The sequence below is a fragment of the Argiope bruennichi genome, chromosome 7 (assembly GCF_947563725.1).
Source record: "Argiope bruennichi chromosome 7, qqArgBrue1.1, whole genome shotgun sequence".
NCBI classification, from domain to species: domain Eukaryota; kingdom Metazoa; phylum Arthropoda; class Arachnida; order Araneae; family Araneidae; genus Argiope; species Argiope bruennichi.
Window position 1 is genome coordinate 103,830,718 of NC_079157.1, and position 25,261 is coordinate 103,855,978.

At 31.1% G+C, this 25,261-nt stretch overlaps 1 protein-coding gene across 4 annotated transcripts in view; it reads right to left on the reverse strand.

Moving 5' to 3' along the window:
• The window catches only part of LOC129976078 (rho GTPase-activating protein 100F-like), a 128,425-nt gene that overhangs the window by 49,759 nt on the left and 53,405 nt on the right, over positions 1-25,261 (reverse strand). For 3 of the 4 annotated variants that reach the window (XR_008785079.1, XR_008785080.1, XM_056089451.1), the window contains exon 2: positions 18,930-19,059. The exons of the other annotated variant lie outside the window; for it this stretch is intronic. Coding sequence is in view for 1 of the 3 variants with exons in the window: in XM_056089451.1 (XP_055945426.1) it covers positions 18,930-19,016 (87 nt within the window). In the remaining 2 variants the exon portion in view is untranslated. The remainder of the gene's footprint in view (positions 1-18,929; positions 19,060-25,261) is intronic. 4 annotated transcript variants of the gene reach the window in all.

The following is a 25,261-nucleotide window of genomic DNA, read 5'->3' on the forward strand; positions in this document are numbered from 1 at the left end:
TATTTTTAAGTTAATAATTTGTTATTTAAAAGAAATATTAGCACTACAGAAAAAAAACTCATCCGTTATTAGAATCCAAAATCAATATCAAACTCACAAAAAAGATATAGACAGTGAAATGTAGAAAGACTTTAAAAAATTGGGAATTTAATATGTGAATGCCGTCATTATAGAAAAATTAAAAAACAAGCACGTAATTAGAATTTTGAAGATAACATTAAGATATATATATATATATATATAAGGTTTAAAAATACATAAGAGAATTAAAAAATTGAATGTATTCAGTCTTTAAGAAATACAATGGAAATTTTTAAAAATGTAAACATTTTTAATTAAATTAAATTAATAATTCATATTTATTTTTAGTTAATGTTGAATTCAGATTGTTTTAAGAGTTAATAAAAAGTTAAAAGAGCAGAGTAAAGCTATCTGAATATTTTGCTCTATTATGTACTGGCTTACAGAAAAGTTCTGCCTTGGAATTTCCAGATGCAGATCATAGTACTTTATCCTTGGCGAAAAAGAGAAAAATTCTAACAGAAATGAAATTGTGGCGCCGTATATTATAACACTTCAAAATTCAAGATAATCCACATTGCTGTTTCCCAATTTATTGCAAGAGGCTTACGTTTACGTCAAGCAATTCTACAGGAGGCATGATATATTCACTATATTTCTAGACAAAGCTCAAATTTAATTAATAATGTTATCAAGACTATATGCTATGAAGGTAAAAGCACCATTCAAATATTTGTTTATAAAAGAAATTCGAAAAGACGGATTTTTATATCACAAAATGAAAACGGGAAACTGGAAACTGAAGAGCAGGAAACTGGAAACACGTAAAGAGGAAAAAACAGGGAAATATTGATCTCAAGCTGAAATATATGTTGTTCACTCGGATCATGGCTCCAAAACCAATTTCTAAACTTCTAGAGAAAGGCATATTTTTCCCAATTTGAGAAATGTTCTAAGTGGCCAAAGGAATATTATTTTATGCGGTTTGAGCTAATAAATGTGCGCTGAAACTATTACCATGTCTAAGTTTTAATAATCACTCGAGGTTATTATTTTTGTTTAATAATATATTAGCTCACACTAACATTTTGAATAAAAAGAGTTATGCTATGTAAACTAAAAAAATAAAAAAACTTTTAATTTCATTATTTTAGGCCAATCAATGGCCACTTTAAGAAAGCATCAAGCATTAACCTTCCTCTAGGCGGCCATTTAAATCGTCCTAAACAATGATATTCAAAGCTTCATAACTCGATAAGTGAATTACGAAAGAACAGAATTTATTGGTTTAAAATGTTAATGTATTGAGAATATTTAAAATATGACTAATAGGAATGAATGATTGTATAAAAATATAGACATATATCTATCTTATACCTTCTTATCATATCTTTTAGAATATACCATCTTATAGTTTCGAAAGTTAACTGTTGCATCAACATTTATAAAACAGAAATTGGTTAATAGAAGTAAGGTTTATCACAATTTTCCAAGGAATACTCATTTAGTAGAACCCCATCATTTGTTCTATAATATTGCCACATTAAAAAAGAGGCAGTCGACTCTCCATAGGCGAATGGTCATGACCCTGGTTTCATTATCAAGAGATCACGAGTTCTAATCCCGCTAGAGATAATGCGATTCGCAGTTTGTGTGAATATTTAATTCCTTTTTTTTATGTTTTCCTTTATTTCGTGTTCCAGAAGATTCTGGACATTTCTTTAGTTTACCATACAAGTGTTCTGGACTTTTCTTACCGTCTCCAGAAAAGTATTGTGGAACTTTCCCTGCTACTATAAAACCAGAAGATATTTCAGTCACGGGGTTCTGAATACAGAATTAATGTTTGTTGTTGTTTCTTATGGCACTTGCCACGGACAACTCCGCTGTTGAAAGACAGCCGATTTAAGCCTAAGGGGGCGCGTCTCCTGTTTTTATCGTAGAGCCAACTTGGGCCAAGAGTACGACTTGACTATTCACGCATCACTCATTTGCTTGCACAACCCCTTTTTACAGGAGGGCACATTCACACACATCACAGATAGAACAAGAAGAACAACCATGCCCAAACCGGGACTCGAACCCTGGACGCCCAAATTACGGGGAAGATGCTCTACCCCTATGCCAGGACGCAGGCGAGTTGAATTAATAAATTGGTTTAGCTCTACTTCTTGTGTGTGTCATTGAGTTCCACACTAGAGTACCTACGCGACAATATTACGGAAATCTTTGGCAGAAGTTTTTGAAAAGAAATTTAAAAAACATAACATCACAGAACATATTGCAATTTGAATATGCTTTTTTTTCTTTTTGCAAGATCCTGCTTAAGAACGTAAATTTGTTAAAAACTAGTTTCCGCGACCATATAGAAATTTCCTTTTAGTCTTTGCCCTCGTTCTCGTGTTAATATAGTTCTCGTTTTAAAAATTTGATGAATTGGAAGAAATTTGCAACTGTGTAGAATTTAACGACAAAGATGTTATTTTCTCTCTATATATACCTACTTTTTTGGATATTGTATTATTTTGAGGTATTAAGAGGTAAGCGGTAAAGAATCATATTTAAAAACAATAGATAAACTTTAACAGATACAGTTACAGCGACAATATTCTTAAAATCACAAGTGGCAATACCTACTTTTTTATTGAAATATGGTCTCCATTGTGAAAAACTATAAACAGAATTGGAACGGTACCTGTGACGTGAAAATCACCGGCGCTAAACAAACTAAGAAAAAAAAATGAAAGAGCAAGGTATAAATTTTTACTTCAAAAATAAAGAGTGGAGGACAATAATTGATGACATGTTTAAAAATCAGGAAATAAAGTAAAAAAGGGCAAAGTGAATCAAATGTTTGGGGATGGGATCTTATTATTCATTATATTTTAACTGTGCAAATTGTCAGATCTAGATTCCATTTGAGCATCGTAAGTAGATCAGAAATGATTACATCAAATATATACCAATCATACACTAAATCTATCTATAAATGAACGTTGTGAATGGAAGATAGCTTAATTCGGGATTTCGCTGCGGAATACAATATCAAGAAATCAGTTAAGCTTTAAAAGCAAAACTATATAGAAAAAGAGTGATAGTTAGATAAGCTTTTGTAAAAATTATTTCATCGTAATTTAATAGAAAAGAAATTTAACGGATTACGTTTTTATCCTGGAGCTGTACTTTTAAGCTCTTATTGATATTTTAACGAATTGTCTTCGGTTAGTGTCTGACATTTGCTGGAAAGCTGTGAAGGATCTGAAACTCATATATGTCGTTCCAATTAAAACTTATCAAGAAGTCGGGTATGCCTTTAAATTCTATCATCTGCTTAGGTAAATTTGATATTCAAAACTTTTAGTATTATAAGATAAAGTCACGTAAGGATTATTATGTAATTTTTACGAAAATTGGACAATTGTTAATCGAAAGAAGAATTTTGAATGAGCGCCCCTTGGTAGAAAAAGAAATGCGATAAGATTAGGAGCAGACAATTGGAGAATCACTGTGGTAAAGGTACCCATGATTGTGAGACATTACCCAAATTCGGCTTGCTAATTTAATTAGGTACGTTTTGTAGCATAATGTGCTTATATCAGTTTTTTTTTGCATCATTTACAAATTGATATTGATGTCTGATTATACTTTCCAACTGATTCTTTTCCCGACGGAATGTTAAGGATACTTCTTCTTGTGTATTGCCGACCATCCCGCCACCACTGAGCGTAGCAGTATCGACAGGATTTGTTGTAGCCGACTGCTATCTTTAACATTGTCCATCCTTGCTTTGATCGATTTGTCAAACTGACATTCTCTTCAAGGCAATTGGCCACAAAGTCGTCAATTACTGTCCTTCTTCCTACAAACTCCCAAATAGTTGGTAAAAAGCTGACAATTTTGACATCATGTCCTTCAGAGTTTACCTGGTACCATCAGTACTGTACTTAAGTCATTATTATTTTCAGATTTTTTTCTTAGCTCCGAGATTTCAATGCATTCCTTTAAATAGTGGTAAACAGTACCGATTCGTCCACAAATGCATTTATTTTCCTGAATTCTTCCAAATCTTTGGAAATATGCAGGAAATCTTGATATAATTTGAATTATCAGTGGATGGTATCTTCTTATTTTTATTTCTGGAATAGGTGTTAAGGGTACTCGGTGGAAACTCATATTTGAGCCGGAATTGACACCAATATGACTCAAAGTTGGAGTCTTGTTTCTTCGGAAACGGTATTGAAGACAATTTACTGGTATCCTCGACTAATGAATGCGAAGAGAAAAGGAAGGGCTTTGTTGATATAGTTAATATAAGAAAAGTCGGGGATTCACCAGTGGTTTGTGCAACACTACATGTGGTCAACTAAAAAAATGGTTGGAGAAGTATTAAATATGTAATAAAGTCTCTTAATCTGATTTGCATCTTAATTAATTTCCAAATTTTCATTATAATTTAAGTCCATCATAATTAACTTCATTCTAAAAGGGTCTCTTATTTCTTGATCCGATTCCATTTTTTTATTTAATTACTTCTACACGCGCTCTATAAAACTTCAAGTAACAACAAGTCCTCAAGCTCCGAGTGAAGGAATAAAAATCCTTAATGTTTGAAAAATTCTTTTAAAGATACCTAAATTTCCCTATCCTAAGTCGACACGAGTCAAAGAAATCCTTATCAGAATCACACAATTAAAATCTCTGAAGGGAAAATTTCGGCCTCTTTTGCTTATCTGCTCTTGTATCACGATGTTGACTGATGCATCTTTTATAATCGTGTTTTGAATAAATTATGCCAATCCGGGATGGAAAAAAAATTGATGTTTTAAAATTAAAAAAATTTCTTCTATTCGACAAGACAACTGCTAAAATATGCTTACACACACACACACACACACACACAAACAAACAAACAAACATATATATAAACAAACATAAACATATATACAAACATACATATATATATATATATAGAAAAAAAATAGCGTGTATACTCATGCCATCGCCAAGACAGAATGGCAAACTAGACTATATCGACCTAATATTTTGCGTCAGATTGATATAATATCCCACGAAAGAAAACGAATCAGACCGAGGAACTTATTAATTTAGTCCAAAAACTGATAGTGAGTACCTTATAGTCTTTGTTTGCATTAGTTTAGTGATACAATGTATCAGGTTGTTGTATCATGTAACCCTACTTTGTACATCTTGCAGATGTAAAGAAAAATGACTTGAAAAACAATGAATGCCTGAACTTACATGCTAGATGACATGCGCAATTACATGTCACAAGATTATGGCGTCAAGTTTATTGACTCCTTAGTCGATGATCATGAAATAAGTTGGTTAAAGTTCAAATTTTAAGGTTATAGAAACACTTTCCTCGGGAAGGTCACTAAATGTAATGGAGGTAAATAAACCATCAACCTTCAATCAACACTGAACTATACAAAAGTAGTAATAAAAAAGAGAAATTGACCACTGAAAACCATTCAGGATCATTTGAATCACTCAGACATGTCAAAGTGCTCCGCCATTGTTCTTTATCCATGATAAGGTCCCCTATACAAATCTGATTACTTGTTGCAGTAAGAATTAGAAACATCGCACATACCTGATATTAACCAAACTTACTACCACAAGATTTCTTTCCAAAAATTTTGAGTAATAAAAACTTTACTACATAAAGTTATTAAATCTTAATTAAACCAAGGTAAGATTAAAATCAGAGCCTTTATGAGTAAGAAATCGAGACATTACTTAAGAACAATAACACATCAATGGCAGATTTAGTCATTTGCAGCTCTAAACAAAATACATACTGTTACGAAACTTTCGGGTTCATAAGTTATATGGTGTGGAGAACGCTCAATCAGCAGGCGGCAGTAGAAATAAATCAACGACGTTTATTTACACGAAGACACACAGAACAGCACAAAGACGACAACTATGTACAGCATAGAGAAGACAATTATCTTCAGCCACAAGACGTGCACACAACAAGACTCTACTGCAGACAGTAGCGCACAGCTTAGTTCAGCATTAGCTTGACTCCGTCGATGTTCCACTAATCTCTGGAAGACCAGTTCTTAAGCGTCGATTCCGACTACTCTACTCTGGCAGCTGCAGACTGCCTCCTTTTATAGGTCTCAGGAGGCGGGGCTAGACGCCTCTCAACCAATCAGGAACTTTCGAGGCGTATCTCGGTTCCCAATGGACGGATCGGGAAAATTCTCGATGTTTCGGGTATAATCTATTTTGGAGCCAAAGTTGCCAAATTCGTCGCCAAATGGTCGTCAAGTTTGTCGCCAAGCTCTGGGATTTCCGACGCCACACCCGGACTCCGTACAATACAGGTGACTGTAAAACGGTCTTTCTGATGATGGAACCAACTATGCTGGGAAGCAGCATCACAGATTCGTAACAATACCATGGTCTCTCTTTCATAATCTAGGCTCTAATTTCATATTTCATCATATTTTAATTTAATCAATTACTTAAGTTATTTATTTTAGTTTCTTTTTTATCTTAATAATTAGTAAAAATATATGCATTTATATTTACTATGATTCATGACTAGACAATATCTATATTTGTATACATAAGATGTTTGATGCTTATAAAAATTGCTTTAACATGATAAAACAGGTTGAGAAAATTTTAATATTGTCCTAATACTTTTCAGTACAGAGAATTTATATATTTTACTCATTTATTTATTTAGCAACTATTTGAATAACATTTGTTTTTATTCGACTTGCCCGTGGTCTGCCAATCTTCAGCTCAGCTGTCTAATTGAAAAATTGCCCTTGTGAAACGTGAGCGAAGAAAATGAATAATACGTTATTTAATAACGCTTTTTGTTATTATTATCATAAACTCCGTTTTTCATTTGCAAATAAAACTAGACATTTGGGTTTCCCCGAAACTTTCTAGCATGCTCTCCAACAAAAGTCTTATCTTCCTCTCCCCCCCCCCCCTCCCCTTCATAAAATTGTGGACCTTGGGTAAGACGGTGAATGAATTGCCTGGCATTGACGAATACAGATCTTTGAAATGAATCTAGAATTTTTACTGAATCTGTTATGCAAATAACTATTTTGGACGCCTCTTTTTTTGATTGCTTGAAACCAAAATTTGACTTAAAATCATAAGAACAATCACAAAATTTCATATCGAATTTCATTGATTTAAGTCATTGTGTTTACATTTATACGAAAGTACAAACCGGCAAAAGATCAACCTTTGACATATTTGGTTCAAATTTTTATAAGAAATTATGTTTTGGATGTTAAACCTGTACCTAAATTTTGTCTATCTAGTTTGTTTTTTGTTTTGTGGATATCGAGTTCACTTGTATTCGATTAACTGGCCATAAAACATCCTCCGAACAGATTTCGTCCAAAATTGGAAGAAATCTAAAAATTGTTGTATACCAATTATATTATAATATCACATATACCGAATTTCATCTAATTATTCAAAGTTGTTTTTTTAATCGCTTTGTTCTCAGACAGACAGATATAACATATATAATGAGTATTAGAAATCAGGATGATCTGGAAAGTATAAATTCCTCAAAATCTCGAGTTAGAATTTTTTGACAATTACAATATTTTTTCTATACTTCATATATTAGAAAATAAAAAAAGCCATTTCATTTATATAATTTTTGCATGCTTTCTAGAAGACTACCTGTTTTCTTAAGCTTCAAACTATAGCTTGCAGAGTATCTTAAACTAAAATAATATAAGCAATTTAGAATTCCATCGGCTTATTTATTCTTTCAACTTAATAGCATATTACAAACCACTGCCAGATTCCAAAAGGTTTACAATTGACCATCAGCTTTTATAGAAAAAATAAACGAAATAATATTAATAAAATATGTTTATCAAAGAAAAAATCGTTTGCTTTTATCTTTTAATAATATTTTAATTGAATAAAAATTGCAGACGATTCCTTTTTAGTTATAAAATGACTGAAAAGGAATCGTCTGCTAAATGTCTATTAACAGATTTAGATTATGGATTTACCGAACAATAATAATCACTTTATAGAAAAATCGCTTTAACAGTTAAACTTCCCAATTTTTTTTTCATTGTCAAATTAGACAGCTATGTTTAATACTGTTTAAATATCAAGATCTTTGTAAATGCATTTTATTCCGAACTTTGGAATTCAACCTTGCAAATGATAGTATTCCAACTTTCCTCAAAATTTATGTACTTTTTCCCTAATAAAATAAAACCTCAGCATTTATTGAATATATACGAAAAAATCTGAACTCTTGCTTGGGAAAAAATCTGGTGAGCACAGTTTCAGAGAAATAGATGAGGTCCTCTTTCATACATTGGCTTCGTTCCCAAAAGCATAGATCGAAACTTCTTCCACCCGAATTATGCTGGCAGCTTTTTGATGATAGGACTTTTATCATCTCCATCATAATACATTAAAGCACTTAACACGACAGAATGTCTTTTCATAAAATAGAATGTAAATTCTCTTTTAAATCAATAATATTGATTTACATGCATAAAGTCGCGAAGGCCACCTTGATTTTGGATGATGCAAATCACCATATTGTTCCACAAAATTTTAGTGCGTTTACAAAAGTTGACTGTCCAAAAACAGCATAAATGGCGCCATGAGTAACATTATATGTAGAATCGTGGGAATGGTAAGTGGGCCGTAAGCAAAGGCATAAATAAAGGAAAGAAGGAAGGGGGGGGGAATAATCATCTAAAACAAAAATCAAATATATTTTAGAGTTAAATAAAATATGGTTAAATTCTTAAGGACAGTATAATCTAAATTGGGATGAAGTTTTTTAATTTATAATAAATTGAATTCATTTTTGATTTGATATTTTTTTAGAATTATTTATAAGTTATTAAATCGATTTCTTTAGCAGTGGGGGAACATGATACATTTCTCTACTTGAAAACATATGAATAAAATATAAACACCAATTAAATTAAGTTGTTAGACGACAGCGCGTTTGCTTTATACATTCAGTGCAATCTTTTGTTTCAAATTTTGATGAAAAGCTCCATTAGCGCCATCTACATTAGTTGGAGAACGGCAACAACTATTGTCAAAAATTTGGTGTCTAGTGATAGTAGAGTATGTTTTACTCGGTGAGATCGGTTACAAAGCGATTTTCTATGAATAATAAACATGACTCCGATGACGTAAAGCATTTCGAAGACTCAAAATAAAAGTATTTGCTAACAAATAATTGTTCTTTCTTCCATTATTTTATTTCTAACTCTTTTATTGCGTAAGAGTGTTGGAAATCGCGGCCAAATAAATACGCATTGTACACGTCTTGTTCTTAGTAATATAGATCTCAAAATGTCTTTTCATACTAAATAGAAAGCGTTCTATAATTTTACAATTGATTTTTTTTCTCCATATCTTGTCCCGTTTCTCAAATAGGAATGTTAAATCCATTATTTCACACCGGGTGGCTGTGTAACCGATCTGACCGTATAGCGAATCATCACTTCTTGGTATCTAGTCACCAAGTTTATGGCTATAATTGTCTACGTTCTCAAATCAATATAGGGTAGAAGAATTTTATTGAACATTCTGCGTATATCTAATTAAAAATTTGACGAGATTTTGGTATTTTCCCGAAATTATTTCCAAAAATTTTTATTGTTGATAAATAACTTTAGAATCATTTTTAGATTTAAAAATATTTTATCATAACACTCATTTAATTATCAAATTTTCAAAAAAAAATCTTTTTTATGCAATTCTCAAAAACATTTCTTATTGTTACAATGAAATCCAAACAGATTCTTTGGTTTTGCCAAATATTTAATTATCTAACCTTCTTCAATTGTTTTAAGCTAAAAAAGATTAATTCGATTTATTATTTTCGTAAGTTACATGAGGATAAAAGAGTGAAGGTTATAGTACTGTGGAAGACAAAGTGCAATTAGATGATCCGAGGTTTTAGGATTTTACTCCATTTGGAACGTTCATTTATAAAATAAGCAAAACAAGAGTAAATTTTTTAAATAACAGGGCTTTAGTTTCAAGAGCAATTTTATGTTTAAAAATACTTGATTGAAGGATGCATAAGACATTTATTTCGAAATACAATAAATATTCCTAATAAATTAGCTGTTCGCCAGAAGCGGCTAATACAAAATAAAAGTGAAAGAAATGAAATAGCACACTAAGATTACGAACGTATCAAGAATAAATCGAATTTGAGTATAAATAGACAATTTGTGAGGCCTGATCTGGTTGTAAGAATACATTATTTTGTGGCTAAATGGTAAATTAGTACAGTTTGCGTTCAACTGCGTTTTATTTTTGTACTAAAAAACAATAAATTAAAATTTAAGAAACATTTCACCAGCATAATTTATCTATCAATCGTCATATCCTTTGAAACACGTTTCTTCGGATTGAACTCGTGTAAATCAACCGGGATATATAGTCCAATCGAATGATTAAAACGTGGCAAAAAATACAGCATCTTTGTTCTTGGTTAGACTATCCAAATCAAATTTTGTACTAAAAAACAATAAATTAAAATTTAAGAAACATTTCACCAGCATAATTTATCTATCAATCGTCATATCCTTTGAAACACGTTTCTTCGGATTGAACTCGTGTAAATCAACCGGGATATATAGTCCAATCGAATGATTAAAACGTGGCAAAAAATACAGCATCTTTGTTCTTGGTTAGACTATCCAAATCAGGCCTTTCACTTAGCACTCAGATATATAAGAAGATTGAGAAGACGGGAGAAATTTGAAAAACCAATTTTTTGCGTTTAAATAAAAGGCTTTTAATTTGAGAGGAAGAGTTTAAATCAAAGATTGTTGATTTTAAAAAGACTTATAAAATGAATTATGAACGTCAATAAATTTTAATAGTAGAAGTAAATTTTAAAAAGACGCAAATTTGGATATATATATATATATATATTAATTTCAATGAAATTTTTGGTATTAGAAACACCTAAAAAAACATTAAACAGAAGGAAATAATTCGCAAAAATTTCACATCGATACCTATTTTAATTTTGAAAAATATCTTTCAGAATTCTTTTCGATTAATCGGAATTCCCTAATAAAAATTACTATTTTAAAAGTATCGTTCTTCTATTTCGGAAAATATCGTATTATGAAAATTCGTTTTAAAAAAATATGGAAATAAATAAATAAATGTGAAAAAGAAACAAAAAGCAGGGGGAAATCTGGAAGTTAACAAGAAAATATGGCCTAGATATACTAATTTCACAAAATATCAGGGGAGTTAATTTGTAAAAAATTTGTATATCAAGTAGGTGGTTGCCCAGCTTCCAAACGACTCGTAGCTTTTCACTTAAACAGCATTTGAAAAGAGTCAATTTCGCATAAGTACCCTCCACCTAATCAAAGCAGGCTGCTAATACGCATTAAGGGTTTCGAATAGTAGACAGATAAACCAGCACTATGTCCTTATAAACAGCCAATTTGTAAGCTACATAGTAATACACCGATATCTATGTATTAACTGCATGGCGTCGGTGAAAAATCTATATATACGAAAGGCTAATATGGCAGCAGAAATCGTAGCTAAATTTATGAAATGAAGTATATCTATTTATCATTAGAATTGTAGTTTTCTATTTCAAACTCTATCCAAATCCGTTAGAGAACAGATCGTATATATATCTATATATTCATGAGTATGTGTTTGCAATAATTTTAAAAAATCGCATATGAACGGAATTTGGTGTAAGATCTGATCATCAACATTGTATATATTTTTATGAATTTGTAATGTTGTTTCCTAGTGCAGTGGGTCACCTGGTAAGGAAGAAAGTTTTACATACAGCTCTGATGAATCAGCTGATGATGACAGCTCTGTTGAACTGATGCCAGATCAATTACTTCGCATTTAGCGATTATTTGTCGACTTGGCGAGGAAATCGGAATTTTCTTAAACAACAAGAATTTTGGCGATATGTCCATTAAGAAAGTGAGTTATGACGATCTTTATGGAAGCCTTTTTGCCCTGTCACTGAAATTATAAAAAGCCTAGAAATAGTGCTGAAGTGAGTGATTTGAATATTTTTAAGACTAAAAGGCAAAATTATAATCATTAGAACAATTTCAGATATGAACCAGATTTGAAGATGCGATTTCTTTTTTTTAATAAAAAATCTGGCCCTTTTAAAATCAATTGTGACCAATTCATATCCACAGTCATATGACAAATACATTTGCAAATACCAATTATATAAGCGCCTCCATAATTACGTCATAGCTATTTACGCCATACACTTTGTTGCTTTATTTATTTATTTTTTTTTTTTGAAAATTATAAATGGTGTTATAGTTCTGTAAGAAGAAATGACAAAATACCACCAAGTTAGCACTTAATAATTTTGATTTATTAAAGTCATGGACTTCGAAAATTGTTCTAAATAATAAAGGGTGCCAATAATTATTAATTGATACATAAAAGTGATGATTTAATTATTAATTAATTAATTAATTTAATAAATTATTACAATTAATAATAATTAAAAAGTTTTAGGTTAGGTTTACTTTTATAATATTAGTGAGAGGGACTAATATATATATATATATATATATAATATTTTATTTTATCAGGATTTTTTGGATATTTTAAAAATTTCAAATTGATTAATTAATCGCTGCGCAAATAAAGGTAAAAATGAATAAAAATTAGTTATGGGATCCTGAACTTCACATTTCATAAATATTTTTTATACTGATTTTAGCAAAGGTTAATGAGTAGAAGTCTGAAATTCTTGCTTTATATTTACATTGATTCACGGTAGGTTATTGTTAAAATTTTCTTTTAGCGTAGTTTTTGTTTTATATTTAGTAATTAATTTTGATTAGAGAGTTCAAGAACAATATGAATAAAGAAGACTCTTCTTCTTTTAATGTTACTATATATTTGCATCTAAGCCGTGAATAAAATATTTTAATTTTATTTCTTAAATAGTCAATCAACGTGCAAGAAATTTTCTACTACAACTTAGTTAATTAATATGTGATTTTGCTAGGATAACAACCCATCTAAATGATCACATCTTCGAGTAATAAGAATTGTATAACCAGAAAAAAGTAACAGAACAATTACTTCATTTAAGAAAAAAAATTGATCATACCTTTACGTGCATCAAAAAATTTGAGAAACTAATCGTATGCATGAAATAATTTTTTTTTTGTATATAAAATATAAAATTCAAAATTGTTAGAAATCGTCAAAAAATTCGATCTCGAATTTTGATGAGCATCAGTAATTTAAATTTTCTCAAATCCGAAAAAGCATTTTTGGAATTGTATATCCCTATTCGTCATGAGGTATAGAAATGTAATTCTATAATCAGTCTTTATGCTAAAATTGTAGATTTTCGTCAATTTTTTAACAAAATTCGTTAAGCGATGTTTATATGTTTATTTCTCTGTCCGATAAAGAACAACTCAATCACGCAACGGTCCAGACTGATTAGATTTGGAGCATCTTTTTAATATTATAATTGCAAGCGAATATCGAATTTTGAGCCAAATCCATCACACGTCTCTCTAACACGTGTGAATATGAATGAGATGATTCAAAAATAGGAGTAAAATAGGTAAATTTTAATATGTGACTTTTACATCTAAAGTGTAAAATAATTTCAAATATAGCCTCCAGTTTATCAAAGGGAAGTGATACAAAATTCATCTTCGATTCTTTTCGTTATATGACGAATATTTGAAACACATGCATATTCAAAAATTTAGAACCTGAGATATTCGGGTAGATGTTTTTTTGTGGGGAGGGGACGAAATTGCACATATATGAAAAAAATGTAAGAGTCTTAAGAGTTATACTTTTAAGAGTTAGTGTGTTTATATTCCGCTTCATAGTTAAATATTCTTTACCTAAATTTTTATAAATACATTCTTACTTAAAGGAATAGTATATTGAAATAATCCTAAGTTCAGAAAAAGATGCCAAATATTTTCTTTTGCATCACAGTTGAGACTTCAGTTGTTCTCTTTCCTGTTGCCAAATCTTACAATCATTTTAAAGACAGCGATAGATCTTTTTACTGTTGTTATTTTAATTACATCATAACTGTCTCAAAGAAATGGGAAACTTCATCACTGGATTTTCCTCTTTCATCACGGTTGTTGTTGCAAGGATTTGGATTTTAAGTTATCAGAAACACGGAAAACAGCACGTTTTTGTTTAGTCGCTATGGTTAAGCGGACAAAAACTACAAAGCGATTTATCACAAACGATGACTCACACACTAAGGACGAAGCGAACTTTATCACATAGGACAGTTAAAAAGGAAGGGAAAATCATTGGCTGCTAATGGAATTCAATGACACGCAAATTTGTATTTGCTAACAAGGAATCGATTCGGATAATCGATGCTTCATTATATGCGAGAAAGTCGAGGGATGGATATGCTCAATAATTTAATTGAAAAAAAAATTGTCTTTTATACCCAAAACTTAATTGAAATAAAGTTTCTGAAAGATCACTGCACAGATCGTAAAAGGTATAGAAAAATGTCTAATTTTATTCTGTTAGGGTTAGAATTGATATATTTTTTGAGAACTACTGCCATAGAATTAGGTATGACTGCTTTATATATTTAAAATAACTATCATCAAAAGATCTATTAAAATTAACAATGGAAAAAAATATATCTTTAATGAACCTGAAGTAACTTAGACCCATCACATGAATAGCATAACTGCTGACATCTATCTTCCAAATGAGCATTAATTAATGCACTTCTTTGAAGAAATAACTAGCTGCAAATGAGAAATTCAAATTGAAATCCAGGATTAAATTGATATAGTCCAATGGATGTAAGAATGAATTCATTTTGTTGATAAAAAATGGCACTTTCTTTATGTCAAAGTTGTAGATGCACGCATCAATAAAATGATAAAACATAAGTAAAAAATCTTATGTGAAAAGTATTTGAAAAACAATCCATCTTTTGGAATCCATACATTCATGAAAATGATATTTAACTATTTATTCTATGATATAATAAACATAATGATGTTATTTCTAATCATAACATACAGAGTTCCCAACCCTTTTCCAATAGCTCATTTTCACACCGTTAGAGATAGGCATATGCTTGGGAAAGTGCTCTAAATGACAAGAAAAATTTCTACAAAATTTATTTGATGATGTTTGAATCAATAAAATGTGAGGGCTTTATAAAAAGTATCCGATTTTTGGCGGAAAAAAATTATTTTTTTAGAAGACGGGATTGGGACTCTAATCCCCATCAAATTAGACACTTGGCGTCTTCACGCACTAAACCCGCCAAATCTTCCATTGTAGAAAGCACCTCTGGAAGTCTTCTTTTGGAATTTCATAACTCACGGTCAAGAATAATATTCCTCGTCAGTTCAATCGATACCAATCAGAAGAAGCAGGTGTTAATAATGGAGTTGAAATAAAATACAAAATGCAAATACAATAAGGATAAATTAATAATAACATAATTACAGAAACCAGAAATAAATACAAATGTAAACACAAAAGTATACATAAGGAAAATAGTCATACAATAAGAACGTAACAATCTGAACTGCAAAATTTATAAGAATAGTTTATAAAAAATATACAAAGCCTAAATTAAACTTTAAAAAATTATGAAATGAAGTTTTTTAAAAAATTTAGATGTGAAGAGTTGTTTTATTTTATGTTTATAGTTTGGATATATCAATATCTTGTTTTGAAGCAACATTAGGGCTATCTTGGGCAAATGTCCGAAGTTTCTGTCACAGTCAAATAAAAGGATTGCACCTAAGCTGATTCATTCATCCTCCTCTCTAAGCTACCGCAACATACCAAATGGGAGGGCATTTTCACCAATGGATTTAATTCAAACCGGATCGGTTTATATGATGGTTCTTCGATGGAAACGGATTTTAAGCTGGATCCTTGCAGCTTCGCATCTGAGAGCTTCCTAAAAGGTACAGGAGGGGGCTTGAATATAAATAAAAAGTTAATGCATTTTTGGGTTTTAAAAAAATCTACTTCTGCCACCCTCTTAGACTAAGTTAGCCAGAACCGCAACTTTGTCTTCTTCTTATGCCAAGAGAATAAGAAAATTCTTATTTCATAGCGAATGTTGCCTTCTATTCTTCTGCAACAAAAATCCAACGTGTTGGCAAGTTAAATATATGGAGATATACGACTAAGTGTCTATGACAGAAAAGAAAATGGTGCTTTTACAAGCCGTCCCATATTATTATTATCGCAACAGTACAACCAGACGTCCATCAGAAGTTTTATTTTTTTGCATATATACAAAGAAAAAGTACTGTGGCTCCAGTGATTTAAGTTAGATAGTTAAAAGCTGGCAAGTAGCAGCAAATTTATGAATTTATATTAAGCAAACCTAATATCTTCAGTATGTTTGTATTTCAGAGTGTTAAGAGGGCAACTGAATTAGATAAAGTAAAAAAATGATCAAGTAAAATTTGATAAACTGTTTCAAGGTTTAAGGGGTTGATCCGAATTAAATTTAACCAAATCTATCAAAGTGTTGACTGTCTATCGGTCTGTATACTCGCATGCTTATAAACGCAATAACTGAAGAACGCAATCCCTTAGATAAATTAAATTCGATATGTCATTTTATAATTAAATGCTTAATTCCGTGGTAAATTTTGATTTCAGTTGGCGTCCGAAATTCCTACTCGATTTTCGTCATTATTCTATGATGCTCCAAATGCACATATGAGGGTCTCTGAAAATAAAACTCTGAGCATTTATGGCAGTTACGACTTCGACCAAGGTTCACAATTTTTATGTTGGGGGTAGATGGTGATAGACTTATTCGGGTGAACTCTTTCCGACGGTATAAGAATTTGAGATATGATTTTATGAATTCTTTAGAAAGATATAAATTTCTTCTGAAAGTCTCAAAATATCTACTGCCATTGTTGCTATCTATTTCGCTACACCTCAATACAGCGTAAGAAAATAAACTGTTAGATGAACAGGTAACTCGAGGTGAATTTGTCATGTGAGTGTGGCATCACATAAATTGGTCCATGTAGTATGCTCTGTACCTTGAGACATCTTTATTTCTTCCTACTTGAGTAAATGAAGTACTGTGGAATCTCTAAAATTCGATTTAAAGAGAGCCCGTTCCCTGTTCGGATACTAGAAAATTCGAATTATCCTGCACAATCTTTAAAATACTATTGTTGCTCTAAATGTTACAGAATATTGATTTTGTCAACTCCATGAAAGAGTACATAAAGAGTTAACGACGGTTCACACAGTACGTTGAAGCCGTAGAAAACAAGTTCAGGGTAATGATCTTGAGTTGGAGCGATTCGCGGTTGCTATGACAATGCGCTAAAAATAGTCTACTTGCTTAAAAATAGCTGGAGCGGTTTCATTTGTTATCTAGGCATTCCTAGTCCAGCCAGATTTCATTTCATTGATCTTTTATCTGTTACCCTATCGAATCATATCCTTATTATGTTGTGTTGAATCGTTTATTGTGTTACAGTGTGTGCGAGTCAATTGATTCTATAGAAATACAATATCAATGTTTCCCCATAACCTTGTTTCCATACTCAAGAATCAAGATCAAGATAATCCTGAATGGAAAGCGAAAAAGACATCTCTACAGATCTTGTATCAAAAGCAGGCGCTATTAGAGACTCTAAATAGGCGCAAGCTTCAATTAAACCAATCGACGTGGTGTCTATTCAGTGCTGGACAACATCTCATCATCAAATAGTTTTAATTCCTAACACCAAAAGAAGAAAACTAATATTGTTTACTCTAATTAAAGTGCTGTATTCATTCTTAAATATCAAATCAAATATTAGTTTTAGGTTAGGAATAGATATCAGCTTTGTTTCTGAATTAACACTTAACTAAATGTGTTAAATCAAAAACGAAGCTAATGCTTATTCCTAACATAAAATTAATAAGGGGTATTTACGAATTACAATGGTTTCCCCATATTCAAAAAGGATATGATACCAAGATGGTTGCATTATGTATAATGAAACTTGGTGATCCTGGCTTAATTCGGAAGTCACCAAGAAAGATAATGGGCCATAATCTATACTACTATTATAAATGTGAAAGTTTGGATGGATGCATGGATATTTGTTAGTCAATCCCCCAGAACAGCTGAACAGAATTGGATGAAATTTAGTTGAGAGATAGATTATAGTCTGGAATAGGACATAGGCTACTATTTATTCCGTTTAATTGAGTGGTTAATTGTTTATTAATTAAAAACTAACATTCCCGCCAAAAATCGCCAAATGAGTATAGCTTCAGAGTTTTTTTCCCCCACGCCAATGAGATTAGGCTTAACATGATTTTGACTATTATTTCAAACGATTCTGTTTATTTTCTTAGTGTTCGATACATTTAAAATTAAACATTGTTAATGAATCAATCTTTCGGATTCATTCTGAAGTACTTTTGAATTAAAATAAAACAGAATGAAGGAAATTAAAAATTTATAATCTATATTGCGTTACCCCAACTGACGTAGAAAATTCATGCATTTGTGTTGCTCCAATTGGAGTTGAAAATTCACACATGAGCAGGAGTAACAAAAGATAAAGTCATTGATGCTATAAATTCCAATCAATTTCCACTAGTATGAAGTCACGGATGAAAGCTAGTAATGCATAAGTACCAAAACTTTTATTAAAATATTTTTTTAAGTTTCTGAATATTCGAATTTTTGGATTGTAAGAATTTTATTGCTAATGTTCCGCTGTATATATATAAAGCTTTTTACTTTTTATGTGAAGAATAAATTCCTCATGCAATAACAAACTAATTTACCCTGGTTTCTTTGATATTTATTTACAGCTATAGTGTTAAAGGGGCCTTTTCCTTACCTTTCGTTTTCCGCAGCAAAGCATAGTGGAAAAAAGAATGTGCTTCACTTTTCGTCGGAGCCGCGGTCTGTTGGCAAACGAGTTCATGTGGTCCACCTTCGCCGACGATGCTTCTCACAGAGATAGACACCTTGGAGGACAGAGAAACAGATTCAGTCTGGAGATTGGGACTGGACGACAGACAGACAAGTGGGAAAAGAATGTTAGGAGGGACTCTAGAACAACGAATAGGCATGCACAGAAACACGCAGGCAGGTTTATTTTATGTGCTGTCTTTGGAGAGAACTATTCTGGTGGTGGAAGGAACAGAAGACAGAGGGCATGCTCTAATCTAGTGAGATGAGAGGGTGCAAGGTCAGAGAGAAGGGCTTGTGCATTTTATTTATTCTCTAAAGACGAAAAAGGAAGGAAAACACTTATTCAGAATATCCGAAAACATATACATACTTTATAAACAATTAATAAAATATCCCTTCATAGCATTAAAGAGAAGAAAATGTTGTTGTTTTTTTTAAAATCAGACATTAGGAAGTTCATACAAAACGGTAAAAGAGTGAGGTACTGATACATTTATCTAACGTGATATTTTAATCACATTTAAAAGTGTTTTTCAAAACAATTGTAGCGATAACATATGGTTATTTCCAACCAACGATAAAAAAAAAAGAAAATTAAGATTCCATACAAAAAGAATATTAAAGTTTTTGTTTGTGTACTATAATTACATTAAGTTACTTCTTTTCCTCTCACGTCCACAAGCAAGTGATAGTCTCTTTCACGGCTATATAAAGCGTTTTCTAGGTGTAACGTTCCACCGGGGAGTATTTCTAGTTTGTATATAGATTCGCGTTTTCTCAGTAAATAACAGCTGAAAACATTTTTTGTAATTATTTATGTCTACATCGTGACCTAAAATGGACATTTGGATGTTACCAATATCTCCAAGCGACTACAAATAGGATAATCATTACATATAAAAACAAAATTTAAACTTCTTCTTGTATATGTTCAAATTATCCCTTTTTAGCATCATTCAGAAGGAAGTCATACCATTTCAAATTGGAATTGTCTTGAATAACCATGTTGTGTACGTTTATGTAATATTGAACGTTTAATTTTAAAGAAATTTGTAGTAGTTTTTCTTTCTGAGGATATTTATTCTCTCTCAATATAATCCTCAGCAACTTAAACTTTTCCAATTTTGTTAAAATATACATATTTTTGATTTAAAAAAAATAAAATAACTGTTTTTTAGTACATTAATAAAGATATTTTCCGATAAAAGAAACTTGTTTGTTTTTTCTATGCTGCTGTTTTTGTTGTTATTGTTTGCTTGCTTTTTACTTTTTAATAAGTTTCCTAATTAATTATTAAGAAAATAATGCAATCTTGTAACCAATATTTTTTTTTCTCAAATTCCCTGCTAGATGAAATATCTCATATGGAATACAATGTAACTAATATTAATTAATACAATAGTTATTCGGTTCTTAAAATAGTGTATTTAGTTCATAGGGTATTAGTTCATTCACTGACATATGAAAGCAACTGAATTCATATGTCAGTTATCAGAGAAATTAATATATCAATAAATTGGTGATCTGAATTAATTAATGGCTGGTGTGTATGAAATTGGGAATATGGTTACGACAAACTTGGAACAGTTAACAACAGTGAATGGCAACTAAATAAAATATTTTAAAATATTTATATTTTTGTTTAATAGAAATTTTCACATTCTCATTAAAAGTGAGTGTTATATCTCCCTTCTCCTATCTGAAATAGAGAAAAAAAATCTCCATGAGTGCATAGATTTTTATTTTCAGAGACCAGAGCATTTTGTGCTTCGTATTATAATAAAGAATATAAATTCGATATAATATCGAGTATAAAGTTTGTAAAACCTTTTTACCGATTGATTTGGTTCAAAATTTGTTATAGATTTATAATTTTAGGATTTGTTATAGATTTATAATTTGCCGAATTTCAGTTACCTAAAACGTTGCATTTTTTAGTTATTATGTTCATATTCATACGAATAAATAGATTGACAGACGCTCAGTCTGTTGACGGATTTAGTTTATACAGATCTGCACTTTAGATGCTAAAACTGTGTACCAATCGCATCCATCCAGCGTTTGAAGTTCCGTAGTTATCCTGTTCATTTGGTCTCAGACAGGTATATTTCTGCTAAATGCAATTCATTCAAATTTCGGTAGAAATAAGAAAGTTTGGTGTAAACTCTATATTCCATGTACCATACTATACCAAGGCTGAACGCCTTTTTGATTTATCGTGTTCAGAGAGACATCATTCCAAAAAAAAAATTTTCGGATTCAGTGAGGGCTAAAACGTGAAGATACATGAATTTCTCATGTTCAGATTTTATAACGATTATAATATTTTCACTTTATATACTTTGTTTGAGAGAAAGTAAAAAGTTGCATATTGCTTGTTCATTATAATTAATTATAATAATCATTAATAAATTCAATAAATAATTAATTCAACATTTAATTATGATAATAATTTATAAATTCAATAAATAATTTATATTTTCATTCCCTTTTTTATTTATTAAGATTATTTTTTGTTGATTTAGAAATTATGCATTATTATGATAATAATTAATAAATTCAATAAATAATTTATATTTTCATTCTCTTTTTTATTTATTAAAATTATTTTTTTGTTAATTCAGAAATTATGCATTATTTATTAACTCTGCTAAACACTGAAAATAAATTTTATTTAAATAATTAAATTTACAAATAGTCATTTACTCTTGTTGTACTTATTTCATATCAAATTTTCCTGAATCGATTTTTGAGATAATTCAAATTTTTATTCTGATTTAAACTTGTCAGTTTTCTCTGAATAATTTAAAAAAAAAATGGACTTCAGTGTTTTAGATTACAAGATTCGTGCTTTTCTAAACTCAGAACACACAGAACAGAACAGAGAAGGCACACTTAAAAAAAATTCTAATTCATACTTCTACAAACAGAACAGAACATAAGACACAGAAAAAAAATCTCATTTTATGTTTCTGCCCCTTTTAATAGCATCTTTCTTTTTCAGACATAGATATTGAAGATATAGATATTGATTAATGGGCAGATTGAAAATCCTCGTGGTTAAAAATACGATGAGGATTTCGGTCTGGATTTAAAAAAAAATCTTTATTCTAATTTTCAGGAAAATTAATTTTTATTGTAGTCTTTTTTATTATAGAATACACCAAATTTAAGCTATTTCTATTAATAATAAATATGATTGTATGTGTGTGCATGAGCTGGCGCTCTACCAGATAGACCGTTTAACCCAAACTCGAGCTAGCAAACGTAGCACATATATATTTTGAAAAATGAAAATGTGCATCTCGGAACGAATTTTTAGAAGTATTAATAATCATTTCAATTAAATAAAAATTAAGCAAAATTTTGATGTTTTTCACAATCATTTTCGGAAATAATGTGTAAAATAAATTTTTGCATCGTCCTAAAATTCAAAAAATTAATACTTCAATGATATCAATTTCTTTGTCTTATTTTTTCAGATTTCATTAATTTTTTTTAAATATTTTAAATATATTTTATAATAATATATATCATTTTTAAATGGAAACTCAAATTGTATTTATAATTCCTATTATTATATTTAATTCTAGGTATTTTTTTCCCATTGCTGATAATCAAAGAATAAATATTCGAATTGTTTTTTAATGTTATGGTAAGACATACTTTTAATAAAATTTTGTTCAATTTGCCATTAAGGCTTAGCTTTAGAATTAAGCAATGGCGAACAGGTTTTAAGTAACAAAGCACTGCTGCTCTTTTCCCCCCGAGGTATAATTTATATACAAATACAAGAAATTAGGTTAATTCATAACGCAATAAGCAGAACGGTGCAAAACTTCTAAAATAGTGTGAACGATATGTCTACCAAAATTAAAAGCTTAAAATATTTTGCAGAGAAAGACGCTAAGAAGAAATTACGCAAATTATTTAATTTTTTTATTCGGTACGATTGTTCTGAAGCAACAGATATTTCTATCGCATATAAAAGAAAATATATATGACACAAAAAGTTCATGTTATCTATGACTCAAATCTAAAATGAGTTCATATGATCTATGACTCAAAAGGTTATAAGTCTGCTTTCATACACAGAATTTTGGAATTAATTAAAATAAATTTCTAATGATTAATTAAATTTAAAGTAATTAATTAATTAAGATAGATTTCAAAGTATATTTAAATATTTTCTATATATCCTACTTAGTATGTGCACCCCAAAAAAAATTTATTTCAACTTTTCATCATTTACCAGTTAAAAGGTTAATTGAAATTTTTAACTGGCATTAATCTCGGCAAACCTATTAATCGCCAAAAGTGGTTAATAAGAAATAAATTAAAATATAGGCTTTGTATCTTACATCATTTATCCTCAACAATAAATCAAACGGTTAAACAATCTATTTACCCCCGAAAACTCTGCTATAAAAAGCGGCAAGTGCTTATTTGAAGCACTGTTGCCCCCTTGGCAGAAATAAAACAAAATCCTATCTCAACTCGGAAACAGATGAAGAAAAAAAAAAGTAGAAACCTCTATCGTCGCTGCCATTTGCATATCGAGGTCACATTTGCATAAAAGGCCAATCTGAGTCGTTCCTCAATAAACATCTCACAAAACCCTTTCACAAACAACATCACACGTACCCCAGCAAAAACATGCCCTGCCAAATCTTACAAAAACATTTTCTGCAGCAATTTCGAAACGGGCGGAGTGAAAGAAAAAAAAAAAGAAAAAAGAACAAAACGCTCCATAAAACAAACAAATGCAAAGTGTTCGGAACCCTGCCTCCAGTTGTCCTAATTTCTTCCATTCGGGGGGAGGGTGTCCATCTTCCGCCCCTTCCAGCGTACATATCAAAGCGACTATATAATTCTATTCTTGATAGAATTGAAGAAGAGTTTTCCAAGAGGCCGGGGTGAGGGGTTCAGTTGAAGACTCTTAAAATGAAACATAGCTTCCTTCTTGGCAAGTTGCCAGGAAAAGGGGTTATTTTTCATTCTTTTCAGCGAATATTCATCAACGGAATGTTCGTGTTGGAACGACGGTAGAGTCCTCGCAGGGAGAAGTAACTGCAAATACAGTTCAGTGCGGGGCAGGATATTTTTCATTTTGAGATCAACGTCGATAACACGAGCTAGGGGATACCCACCGCGCTTCTGAATTATCGACGCTTTATTGATTTCTTACGAAACTGTCGATACGTTATGCCGAAAGTAGTTGGAAGATTGGGGAAATAATCAGTAAAAAATCTGAGTCGAACGTAATGAGTAATTCTCTCTAAACATGGGTTATGAATTCATCATTTTTTTGGATTGATCACTTTGCTGATTCATTTTGATTAATATCTGTCCATTACAGCACAGGCACTCGATTTCCTTCCTGCAACACAAGTCTCTAAATACAATTCATTTTTCTGTAAATATTCTCAAAAATAAATGAAAAATTGAGTGAATTAAATACACTATTTTATCAAGAACCCGAAGCAATCTCTTTTGAAAAATTTTGTCTCCGTAAAGGGGTGATTTGCAGTAATTATAATGAGAGCCTTTCCGGAGAATTTTTCTTCCGATGATTCTATTTCAGTTTTTTCGTTAGTCACTTTCATCTATACATTTTTATTTTTAATTCAAATCTAGCGTATTTATTATTAATGTCTCTAGTTGTATTTTGTGCATTATCCACGGTTGCACGCTATCTAACTGAATTGATTTTCAGGGATTTCAGTATTTTTGAATATTATGTAAACAACTCCTCCTCAATCGTCACTCTCACACATATTTTGACAAAATCAACACTCCTTGGCATATGCGCAAAGGTGCGGAGAGTTTCCTTGTTTGATAATTGACATAATAACAGTACAGAATAAGCATAAAAGGATTGACCAAGCCTAATTTGGGCTCCAAGAGTGAGCTAAATGACCGTTATCTCTATATTCTACATGACCCCCCCCCGGGGGCACCTCGAAATGAGGATGAGATGCTTCCGGCATGGTGGTTGGATCTCGCCACCTTGGAGGGTACACTAATAGGTGGGGGATCTGACTCCTCCCATCGATGACGGGACGTACTTCCTCCGGGAAAGGTTATACCGTGGCCGGTGATGGCCCTTAGGACTCAACCACAGTTCCCGCCAATGTTGCTGTTACGGCGGTCCGGTCATTCAGTTTTTATGGTTTAAATCCGTGTACCTTCGTGGCGGATCGGAGAGTTAGATGGCTGACTGACTATCCTACATGAAAACTCAAGATAGTTATC